We start from the raw sequence: 13054 nt of genomic DNA, 5'->3' as shown, positions 1-13054 counted from the left end.
AGTTGTGAGTTTCCACTGAGCCACAGCATGGCTATGCCCCATCCTAAGGAATCTGAAGACTGGAATATTCTTTGATTTCAATTTTCCTGATAATTACTTAAAAATCCTCAGATTTTATTACTACTTTTGAGCTTGTATAATGGAGAAAACATTTCACTCAATACCATTGCTAATGTCTATTCTAAAAAATACATAAACATATACGAAGCCCAACCTCCCTGTAAACACATACAAGTTGGAACAGAACACACTGACAGCACATTATTTCATTATTTGCCAAGTGTAGTGTATAATTTTTGCTCTGCAATAAGTGGAAAGTGGCCCTGAGTAAACAGTGCTCATGAAGAGCTGTGACAGGTGTTTGCAGCCCCGTCATCCAGTGGATGGCTGGGGTTTAACATGCTTTTGGGTGTGGTCTGCTTGATCTTCTTGTAGTTTTAAGTGTGGTTCCTTCAGGCAGGTCTGGAAGCAGCGAGAATATGGGTACACCTCTCTCCTGCATGGATTTTGAGAGTTTGTGATGATTTGCTTCCCTGTAAATGGATACAGTATGCCATGGATGTTTCTGAAGGTCTTCTGAGGCTAGCTCAGCCCACGTCATGTACCTGTTGCTGGGCAAGTGGCTTGTTTCAGAGTTAATTCTTTGGGAGAGCTTTTCCCAATTGCTAATGATATCAAACCTCTGGGTCCCTGGGTTTAGGACCAATGGGTTTAGACCAATAGATAGGGATTAGGATTTGTAGTTCTGCCACTGGAAGTTCCTGAGAGAGACAGCTGGACAGTAGAGGAAGAGGGCTCGCCTTGGAAGGCCTCGGTTCTGCAAGCTACAAGGCAAGAGATCTTGGAAAAGACACTAAATTCCTGTGTCTCTGTTTGCTCAACTACAAAATGAGAGGAGTTGGATCAAATCATCTCTAAGGTCATTCATAACTTTAAAATTATATGAATATGTGTACCACCAGGATATGAACTTTGCTTGAGTTTCCACTAATGAGTCCATAACATGTTATCTAGATTCATAATTCCTATCAAGTAACATCATTCTATGTAACAGCATAATTGAAAAGATTGATTCCTTGAGTCTAAACATGGGTTACTGAACCATGGCCATTTGGCCACAAGATGGGTATGACGACTTCAGAGGAATTCTTTTGACCAAAAGCAGGCAGCGAGCGAGTGCTGTAGCAAGCCAAAAGAGTGGGCGTGGCCGGCAGGCTACTCAGGCATCACTCTGGGCTATTTGTTAGATCAATCGGTCATTGAAGAGTAATTTAAAATATACATCCAATATGCAAACATGATTCTTACCCACAACTTTCTGCCTTTGGTAGAGAGGGCAAGTGTCGCACATTTAGGAAATCAAGAAACAGTTTGGGAAGTTCTTCATTTTCTAAAATGACAGCCTGTGAAAGCAGAAAACAGAATTAGAAACTGAAGTGAAGTTTGCTAGGCAATCAATCAAATGAACTATTTCAAAAAGGCATAACCGTCCATCAAAGTTCTTACCAGCAACATTCCTCACAGTCAAGATGAGGAGTGGTCTCTGTTTTGCCCACCAGGAATTCAGGCTGACACACATGCTAGGGAGTGCTGGCAAATACTGCAGTTTATCTGTTCTTTCATTCAACTGGCATTTATAGAGCACCTACTATACACTAGATGCTGACTAGGGGACAAGACAGTGGGGAGCCAAGTAGAAATGGTTCCTGCCTTCATGGAGATTCTAATCCAGAGTGAATATTTCAAAACCTGGGAACATCAATAATACTGTTAAGATATGTATATCAAATTGTCCTTACTGAATGACAAAGTGGTCTGATATACATTATCTATACATATATGTGTGTGTGTGTGTGTGTGTGTGTGTATCTCCCCACAGGAAACCACTACTATTTAGGAAATATGGTAAGTTATTTTTTAACTGGAAGGTTTAGTCAAGAACCCTCAACTATCACCTGTTTTGGCATTAGAATCAACTGACATTTATTGCCATTTGGACAGCTCCACTCAAAGGGTCAGTAACAACTTTACTGCTAAGTGTAAATCAGCATACATGCTGGAAAAAAATCTATAGAGCTCTTCCATTTAGTGAGCTCTGCTACATAGCCGGCATAATGGCATAACCATGTCACTACTCAGAGATCCAGATTATGCAACGTCAAGAAGAAATCTGACAAAGAAGTATGTATCTTCATATCTATGTATTTTTAAAGTCTACCAGAGTGTGTGAACTGAACAGAAGTTTGCCACCTCCCCCTCCCCCTTTTCCAAAAGACCACAGGAGAAAAGCATCAAAGGTTGTATCTTAATCTCTGACTTCAATACAACTATTCTTAAGGATCATTTTTCATAACTTACCATGGGTAAATTTTGTCCAGTAAGTACATGTTGTTTAAAGAACTATGAGAATTGGTGGTGAAATATCATTCATACAACTGATCAGGAATACTGTGTAGGGTGGTGCATAAGATATATAACAAGTAACAAAAGTGAAGTGAAATTATGTACCTTGTGGATACACAGTTCTATATCACATCTTGTTTTTAGCCATGGTTCACATACTGAGTTGCCCCAATTTCTTATCAGATTTTGTAATACTGTTACCCAGTTCAGGTCATACAAATGGGGTGGGTGACTACACAGGTTGCCAGTCCTCCTAGGCTGCCCTCTGTCCCACACTAGAGCATAGCCCTCCTGGTGTTCAGTCCCTGGAGAGGGGTCATCTAAAGAGCCACCTCCATTGGGGGCTGCTACTGTTCTTTACACAGCTCACTGTTCCCACGGAAGCTTAAGGAATAAAAGATAGAAGAAAAAATTGGGGTGTTATACTTTATTCATTAAAAAAGAATTTACTGGGCATCTATTATGTTAGACACTGGGACACGATGATAAATCTTACAGGTCCAGTGGAGCATGGGCTGGTGAAGAAAGCTAGCAATGAACAAGTAAACACACACACTAAACAACAACTTAAACTTGCCTTAGAATATAGTGAGATAGAATCGAAATAGCGTATCACTCTCTAAGCATTTTCCCATCTACCAATGCATTCATCCGTCCATCCCTCTGTCCCTCTCTCCATCCATGTGTGTGTATGTGTTTACTTTCTCCTGGTTATAAAAATAGAAAAATAAAAAGTTCAGAAAATAAAGAGAAAAAAACCCCTCTCTGTTCAGAGGCATAATTTCATTACTATTTCAATTAAATTTCCTTAAATCATTTCACTTTTACCTCAGTTTTTACCTATTCGAGGATACTTTTGGGTGCCCAGAGGTCATTATTTCAGTGCCCATAACTCAAAAAGTTCTGGGAATCATCACACATATAAAACTCCAAGGTATTTTGGCTGCGACACGTTTCAATGATTGTTTTTTTTCTAGATATCTGTTTAAGAGGATGATACAATACGTATTTGAATAATAAAGCTTAATGTTGTAACACATGCATACCTGTTCCCCCAGGCAATAGTTTTAATTATCTGTACAAGTGGTAGCTTTCAGATTTAAAAAAAGACGGAAGAGTATAACATTCTTATCTCCACCCCCACCTTCTTAAAATAAATTAAATCAATAACAAGTGTGGGACACTTTTAATGACCTGAACTACTTAATTTCCAGGATCTTTAGACATGTCATCCATCACTGCAGTATGGAGGAAGACATCTCTTGAGTGTTCAGGGGGTTACTTAGGTTTTATTAATGCAAGATTTAGGGAATTTTAACAAGGTGAATTGTTTATTTGCCTTGACAGATTGGCTTACAATGCACTGGCCACATCTACAGCATGATCATTAATGACAAAAGACAGGCAAAAAGCTGTTTACACTGCAACATAGGGACGGGAATTAATCCTGCTCAGCCTCCCCAAACAGAGTTCTCCAAACAGATGATCACATTGCTTTACGTAAGATATACTGGCAAAAGCAATACAGAAAACTCCAGAAATCTGTGTGTAATTTACTTTGCTAAATTTTCGCTGAATATTCTCAAATAATATTTTCCATAAAACAATGACCAATATGTACTTTGGGATTTATAGTTTTAGAGAAGGCAGCATTGAGGGTTAGTTAAGCATTCAGTTATGTGGGCAGGCATATTTCCTAAGTTCTGTTTTAAAAGCTTGGGAGAAAAGAACTAATACTTCAGAGATACAGTAAAATATAGAAGAATTTACCTAATGTAACATATTATGTACAAATGACTGTCATCAGTTGGTACAGAGATGAAAAAGAGGAATTAAATCTTTTTGTTCATACACACGTGACCTTATTCATGAGAAACTGAACAGTAAGGCTGGACCTCACAACTGTTCCATTTACAACTTCTTCAGTTTCTTGAAAGGCTTTTGCTCTGAAGGAACTACCCCTTCTTGAAGCTGTACCCTGGATCATCCTATAGAATAAAGATGTCAGTTCGGTTTAAATCTCTCAACTTTGCTCAACAATAAGCTCCTAAGTTTTAAAAAATTAAATTTTTGAATATCAAATCCTATCTCTCTATTGTTTTAGATTGCTTATCTTTATTTTTGATTAATATCCATCCAATGATTAATCACTTTCATTCTTTAGAGAGGCAGTGTGGTGTAGGAAGTACGTGGGCTTTCAGGGAAGACTTGAGTTTGAATCCTTTCTCTTTCTATCTTAAAAGGTTATTGTGAGGATTAAATGTCTCCAAGAATCTCTGATACACAATTAGTGATGGATAGATGCTAATTCTCTTTTCTTTGAGTACTGTTGTTGTATGAATCCCCAACAACCTATTTTACCAATTTTGAAGTTTGGATTATTGTTCATCAAGCAAACAGAGCTTCTTGGCCCTCTATATTTCAGGTATCTTTTTGAGTATCAGATAAAAGCTGAGTATCCTGCTTGCTGGAAAACACACATACATCTATAATTGTGCTTTCAGTGGCAGGGGGTTTGCAGACCCCTGACAGCCCAGCCAAGAACACCGGCTTTTAGCTTAGACAGGGCAATAGCACTCACTGCTGGGCTCACTTTTCTTTGGCCTGGAGCCTGAGGCACTGTCGGCTGGTGCTGTGTGCCAGCTCCCCAAAGGGGACACGTTGGCCTTCTTGTTTCAGTTTTCTATCTCTTTGTCAATTAGAACCCCACTGGAGGGTATGCTGCCTTGCTATTAGAATTCATTAATGCCTTCAGCTCTGGGCTGAGTTGAAGACATTTGTCTGGCATTGAGGCTACTGTGGTAAAGGATTCTTTCTAATACACCAAAATCTATTGCTGCACCGATTCTAGAGAATAATTCATATTCATGATTTCCATGTCTTCTATATATTATTCTAAAATGCAGCAGTCAGTGGTGTGGAGGGTTCCGAAAATTAACAAAACATTAAGGAAAGTATGATTTTCCACTCTATCGTTGCTGGCTTAGAGTACAGCTGATGAAGCACTACCATGCTGCCCGTGTTATAAGAGGGGCATTCTGAACTGCAGGGTAGTGATGGGATCAGGCTCAGTGCTATCTACTTAATTACCCAATGACTCTGGTGGTGGAGTTTTGACGCTGCTCATCCCATTCCTGGATGCAAGTTGGCACACATGGCCTGTCAACTAATTTATACAGTAAAACATCAAGAATTCAAAATGAATGTGACAAGTTTGGAGAAAAAGCTAGAAATAAATCCCAATAAATTTTACAGGTATACACACAGAGTGAAATACTGTGAGAAACAGAATTAATTACCCAGATGCAAGACAGAGTAGCTGTTTATGTGCGAGAGTCATGGGTCTCAAATGGTAGGTCTACAAGAACTGCTCCTTCCACATGGTATCAAATGAGCTGAACAGTTCTCTCACCCCACTTAAGGTGATATTATCAAGCAACCCCTGCCACCACAAAAGAGAAATAAGAATAAACCTAGGAAGAGCTAGAGGCAAGCAATGAAAATAACTAAAAGATTTCAAAATAGTTGCCATAAAAACAAGTCATCCAATATTGGGTATGAAGAATGGAACCAGGCAGTGGAAAGTCAAGGGGATAATGATCTTTAAGTTAACTAACTGTTCTGTTAAGGAAGGTGGCCACTGGTTATCCAGCATTTTCAAAGCTGCTGGAACAAGAAGAAAGTACTGTCAAAAGCAGCAAGGAAGGAGTCATTTTCTAATTGAAGCATGTGCAATAAAAGTAGTAAAAGTGACACAGTATGAAAAGAATAGGCACTGAAGAGTATCAAAATATGCTGGACTCTTTAATAGACTTGCAGATTGGAGATGGCATAGAATTAACAGAGAAATGCCCTAAAGAAACTTCCATCCAATCTGTCACTTAGGAATACAAGAAGACCAAAAATCAGGTTATTATGATGGTACACGTAGGAAATGGGGTTAAATGAAAGAACTGTTACAGGTGTGTGATAGGCTGCTTGACATACTTCGATATTACTACATCCAACTCTGATAAATAGCAAAACTGGGCAAAGAGTGTATTTTGTAAAAAACAAACAAAACAATTTTTCTTTACACAATGCTACTCACTCTTGTAAGAATAAATGACTTTCTCTAAAGCAGACCAGATATTTCCTCAGAAATATCACTTTAAATGAAGAATTTTAAAAAAATTAAACTCTATGAAAGCATTTATAAAAAACTTACTGCATGGGGCAGAAAAACAACAGCATTACCACCAACAGCCCCTGCAAGCTCAATGTTTACTCCAGAAGAAATGTTCTTTTTATTGAAAAGGTGCAATTATCATCATGTAACACAAATCACAAAATCCCAATTTTTCTACCTTATCAGCTTTATAAAATCATGTTCCCAAAGGATACCATTGATTAGTTGCACATGTTCTTTCTGTGACATCCCAAATACTTAATTGTCGGTTATCTTTTCTTCTTTGGTAAGTAAAATGTAGTCACAAAATTACAGAGGGACTTGTTCTGCCTTAACCTTCACGAGATGCCATCATGCAGTGGAAAACACTGGTAAAATATCACAGGATAACGCTGTCCGACAAGGGAGACATATAAACACTGTAATGATTTCCCACGAGTTTCCATTTTAGAAAATTGTCACTAAGGCGAGCATAAACGGTGACACATCTCCACTGAGAACACGGTGAAATCGAACGCTGGCATTCTAGTTAGGTCCAAACCTACCCAGCAGCCAATTATAACAGGAATGGAACATCTTGTTGAAAACTTGGACAAGACCACTTTGCTAACCTTCTAAGATCATAGCACAGGGCTGTGTTGTTTTCACTGATTTGATCCTTTTATTCCCTTTTACACACACACACACACACACACGCTTCTTCCCATTGTCTATCATGGTTGTTATAAACTGTAGGGAACCTCTTTGTCACAAAAGCTAAGGTATTGAACTAAGTCAAGAGGTTTACAAGAGCACGTTAAGCCCTTCCTCCATTCCATCTAGTTTGGTTTGAAATGTCCGGCTGTTGGGGTGACAAAGTTCACCACCGCAGCTTTTCCTCTCTTTACCAGGAAAGATGCTTCATACCATATCTACTTCAGAGATATGGCTAAAAACAGGGAGGGAGAAAAATCAATACCTCCTCACTGCAGTAACTGGGCTCAGTGTCACTGTCCTCTGGGACCCAAAACCTACGAACTCACAGAGGCTCTGTAGTCCTCAGTCTTCTACTTACCACTTCCCTGCACCTGGTCAAAATTTCACAAAATTTGAGTCATAATCAGGTTAGCAAAGGAACACTTTTAAAAAGTCAGCCAGTAGACAGATTTAAGAAGGATCGTGACCACCTGAAAAATAAAAATCAGATGTGCTCTGAAGAACCCACTGTACGATGCATCCCCCTTTTTGTGTGTGACACCATTTGCAAGATGCGTCTAGCCTGTACCTTGGTAAAAACTGCACTACTCAAGGAATTCAAATAGACACCTGCTATGGTTTCACAGGGCTTTATAGATTATCTTGCAAGAAATCTGAGGACCTACACTAAACGCTGAATGCGGAAAAGGGCCTATTTAAAATAATAACGAATCTGTGCAAAGAAATAATATAATTTGGCCTAAGAAGATTTGAAAAAAAAGGAATATCATTTCTGATAATGTGGCTAAAAGGAAAAAACTAACCATGGACAAAAGAAAGTGGAAAATCAATAGTCTTTGGAGCTATTTTAATATCAAAACTTACATTCTGTGTTTTTCTGGAATGTATTCATATAAAAGTATTCATTTAGCATTTACTAACTACAAGCATTGTGTTGGGGACACAATGGTTAGCCCAACAAATATAGTCCTGTCCTCCCAGGGTTTACCATTGGGTAGGGAAGATGAATGCTGATTCACAGTAATGAATGTGAAATTACAAACTGAATTAGTACCTTAAAGGGGAGTAGCTAGTTTCCTTGATCATTAGTAACAAAGCACCCCTATTAACCTGTGGGGTGAAGGAGAGCTTCCCTGGGGAAGTGACCCTTGAGCTGGGAGTTGAATGAGCTAATGAGAATAATGTGAGTAGGATATTCCAGTTTGTTCAAAGGCCTGTGGAAGGTAGAAGCATGACATTAAAAAAAACCCTTAAAGAAGGCCACAGAAAAAAATAAAGCTAAGCAATAAAATGGGGTCATCTAAGCTGGAGAGGTTAGGCAGGGCTTCTGGATCATGTGAAGGATTTTTTTTTCTTTTCTCTGTAGACTTGGGAGTCACTGAATGATCTTATGTGGGTGGGTGGTAGGTAGATGGGATATCTCACTGTACATGACACCGTCTGATTTGTATTGTGACTACAACTAGAACAGTAGTAGTGTTAATCAGATCCAGGGACCATGCATTAAATCCTCTCTTTGGCTAACTCTAAACTGCGTCTTAACTAACCCACTGAGCTAATTTTAATGACTATATATTTTTCATTTCATATTTGGTTCCTTTTCAAACCTGGAAGCTCTATTTTTCTTAGAGTCTTAATCTTTTCTTATGCCCAGATTAAACGTTAATATATTAATTTGTTTCTGTTAGATTGTTATTTTACTTGCAGTTCTTTGGATCTAATCCTGCTGTTTTGTGTCTCTGTTCTCACTCATAGCTGTTTATTCCTGTAGTTTTCTATGTTTTGTAGTTTTGGTTCATAAGCTCATATTCAGAAAGGCTTTATCTGTGGGAATCTACTGCAGGCCAAGTTCTAGGTATGTCTTCCTTGAGTGGTTTTGCTTCTGCTCCTAGGAAGCAGATCCCTGACTGGGATCCTAGAGACATAATCAGCTTTAACTCAATGATAACATTAATTTTCTAGATTGGGGCTTCTGAGATTATGCAGGTACTGCAAATACTATCTATCTATCTATCTATCTATCTATCTATCTATCTATCTATCTATCTATCTATCTATCTATCCTAGGGATATAATCAGTTTTGAGACAATGGTAACATTAATTTTCTAGATTGGGGCTTCTGAGACTATGCAGGTACTGCAAATATTATTTATATATGTGTATGTGTATATATATATATAAATATAAATATATATAACTCTGAACTCTCAGAAAACATGGTTAGGAAGCATTAGGAAAACCTCTGTCTATGCTCATGGATTTTTCACAGGCCAGGGGTCTCCAAAGTATATTACAGACATGTGGAGAGTTAAGCAAGATCATGAATTGTGATTCAGGAAAAAATACCAGAACTTCCATTTTTACTTACTTTTAATTAAAAAATAAAAAAACCTATCTTTTCTAATTTTTAGTATGTAGACTCACAGTACATGTGTAAGATTTATTATTAAATACACACATTTTGGAGTGTTATGCTGAAACATTTTTTATTGATAAGGATGTATGGTCCTACGCCAGTAGACCTGGCCTCTGAATATAATGTACTCAAGAGTTTATAATAGCCAAGCCAATAAGGCCCAATATATCCCTACCACAGTACTTGAAATAGTCTCTTTTATCCTTGTTTACCCTAAGGTAAACTATGTGAGGGCACAGCTCTATTATTGGAAATGCCCTTACCACCTCTTTTTAACTGGCCAACTCTAACTTATTTTTCAAGTTTCAGCTCTAGTGTCATTTCCCTTAGGAAACTTTCCCAAACCCTCAGGTTGGGCTGTTATCTTTTTGGGTGACAAAACAATCATTTCATTTGATGTAATGTTTAATACTGGGTTGTCATATTAACTTTCAACAATTTTAATCTACCAAATATGGTAATTTTCATGTGGATTAGAACAACAATAACAACAATAATGTTTCATTTAATGTCTATTCTGTGCCAGGCTCCTTATCTTATTTAATTCTCACAATACCATGAGATGTTTTCATTATCCAAATTCTACATATGAGGAATTTGGGGCTGAGAAAGGCTAAATCATTTGTGACAGTTTCTTAGAAGGTAAGGGGACAGTTGGGATTGGAACCCAGGTGTCTCTAGCTTCAAAACTACTGTTCAAATTATATATCGGTTCAGAGTCATTCATTCATTCATTTCCCAAATATTTCCTGACATTTACTGTATGCACAATAGCACTATGCTATATAGTTTAATTCTTTTCTTATTTAATTTTATTGGAATATTTCATCTTTCCCAATATTTTTCTATTCTATTTATAAACTTAATTTATTCCACAGATGTATTTAAGGGAGCCATTGAAATTGGCTCAATTAAAATACATTCTTGGTTTTCCTTGGATTTTAAATTTATCTTAACATCTCAACTAATTCTTACAAATATATAAAGAATTTCAGACTAAGAAAGGCAACATATTCCATTAATCTTTCTATTAAAACAACAACAACAACAACAAAATGACTGGGTGCAGTGGCTCACACCTGTTATCCCAGAACTTTGGGAGGCCAAGGCGGGTGGATCACTTGAAGTCAGGAGTTCCAGATCAGCCTGGCCAACATGGAGAAACCCTGTGTCTACTAAAAACACAAAAACTTAGCTGAGTGAGGTGGCATGTGTCTGTGATCCCAACTACTTAGGTGGCTGAGGCACAAGAATCACTTGAACCCGGGAGGCAGAGGTTGCAGTAAGCCAAGATGGTACCAATGCACTCCAGCCTGGGCGACAGAGCGAGACTCTGTCTCAAAAAAAACAAAACAAAACAAAAAACAAAAGGATCTGGCCTCATAACATTTCAAAACCTGTTTGACAACTTCTGACTAGCTCAATTCTTTTCAGCAAATGACTGGGTACAATTACTTTAAAGTCACATATTATACATATTTGATCCATTTAAATTACCTGTGTATTGAATAAAAATGCACTTCAATTACACATAATAGATAATGCCAGGATTTATGGGGCATTTTCTTGATGATTTGATAGAAAAAAAATCCAAACAAATTTTAAAAACAATCATAGGCTGGGCACAGTGGCTCACACCTGTAATCCCAGCACTTTGGGAGGCTGAGGTGGGTGGATCACTTGAGGTCAGGAGCTCAAGACCAGCCTGGTCAACATGGTGAAACTCCGTCTCTACCAAAAATACAAAAATTAGTTGGGTGTGGTGGTGGGCACCTATAATCCTAACTACATGGGAGGCCAAGACAGGTGAATTGCTTGAACTCAGGAGGCAGAGGCTGCAGTAAGCCAAGATCGGGCCACTGCACTCCAGACAACAGAATGAGACTCTGTCTCAAAAATAAATAAATAAATATATACATACATACAACTACAAACTAGCTACGTACCTGTAAGTGAAACCTAAGATCAGGAGACTACGGTATTTAATATTACTGTTTTACAACAAGCGAACCAAAACAGATTTAATAATTCAAATAATGTGGTAAGACATTTAGTTAAATACAAGTTATAGAATGGGAGTGCTGCTTTACTACTTTATAGAAGAAACAGTAATCAGAACTAGGCTTATAAAATGTTCCCTATAGATAGCCTTAGGAGACTGGTTTTTAATAAAAGATTTACAATTAGCACAGCCCATATGTGTTGATGAACTGATGTTTTTTAAAGTGTTTAAGGTGCTTTAAAACAATTTGCTCTCTCAGGGCCCTTAAACATTCCCCCAACTACCTGGTTTATTTCAGCATTCTCTTTTTTTACATACTGTACACTTTGACCCAGCTCCAGGACAGCTGGATTTCAAGTGGTATAGTCTAGCTAGATGAGGCCTCTCTAGGGATACACATTCTTACTGTACTATAGTTCAGACAGAGTATACTAGGCTAACATCATTTTTTTTAAATGAAGACTTCCAACACCATTTTATATTTGGTCAGTTATAACACTACATTTAGTCACCTGTTTAAATGCTACAGTAATGTAATTGATGTTTTACATGGATTTAGGAACCCTCAATGAGCAAACTTCAAAGTGCACAGTAGTTAGTGGGAAAATAGTGGGAGATGGTTAGAGTGTGACAACAGACTTAATTATAAGATGTGTAGCTAGTCCTCAGAGAAACAATGTATGAAAAGTGGCCCTTGTGGAGATGGCTCATAGGCTATAAAATAAAAAACATCTGTAAAGAAAGTTAGGAGGAGGTGCTTGGCCTCTTGGCTGCAACAAAAAATACAGTCAATGAAATTGTTCACTAAAATACACAGGGAGGAACAGTAGCCTACTGGGACAGAACACAATAGCAAGAAAGATGAGAAATTAGGGCTATCTACACATGGCTGTTAAGGACTACACAGGGGGTCCACGCTGGAACCTGTTCTCTGAGTTCAGGGAAAGAGGAACATATGTACCCTAGCCCTTCTCCCAAATCTAACACTGAAATGAATCCTTCTATCACTTGGGAGCTGAATTACAGACATTTATTCAGGGACATATACCCAAGAATGAATATGCCCCTTTCTGGGAGTTTTCCAGATTACACCAGTCTTTTTGCACCTATGCAAGATCCAGTCTTCTCTTCTTCTTTACTAATGGAATACCAACTTTCTTGGGGTGTGTGGCAAGCTGCCAAGCTAAAAATAACAAAGAACAATATCAAAAACTGATGAAAATAATATATCCTGCCTCACTCTTCCCCCAACATTTCCCATCAACAACCCCCCCGCGCCCCCAATGCCCCCAGCCCCGCCCGCACCCCATCCCTTAGCATGTGACACAGATCTAACCAACAAAAATGTCACAAGAAGTGACTGGATGG

General features: G+C 38.2%; 1 protein-coding gene across 9 annotated transcripts in view; it reads right to left on the bottom strand.

The window, feature by feature from the left end:
* The window catches only part of SNX24 (sorting nexin 24), a 191014-nt gene that overhangs the window by 21740 nt on the left and 156220 nt on the right, over positions 1 to 13054 (bottom strand). For 7 of the 9 annotated variants that reach the window (NM_001266411.1, XM_015140644.3, XM_078003871.1 and 4 more), the window contains 1 exon segment: positions 1309 to 1403. In NM_001266411.1, coding sequence (NP_001253340.1) covers positions 1309 to 1403 — 95 coding nt within the window. 9 annotated transcript variants of the gene reach the window in all.

This window comes from Macaca mulatta, chromosome 6 (genome assembly GCF_049350105.2).
Source record: "Macaca mulatta isolate MMU2019108-1 chromosome 6, T2T-MMU8v2.0, whole genome shotgun sequence".
Lineage (NCBI taxonomy): Eukaryota > Metazoa > Chordata > Mammalia > Primates > Cercopithecidae > Macaca > Macaca mulatta.
Note: the sequence above shows the minus strand (reverse complement) of the source record. Positions and strands in the feature narration are given on the sequence as shown.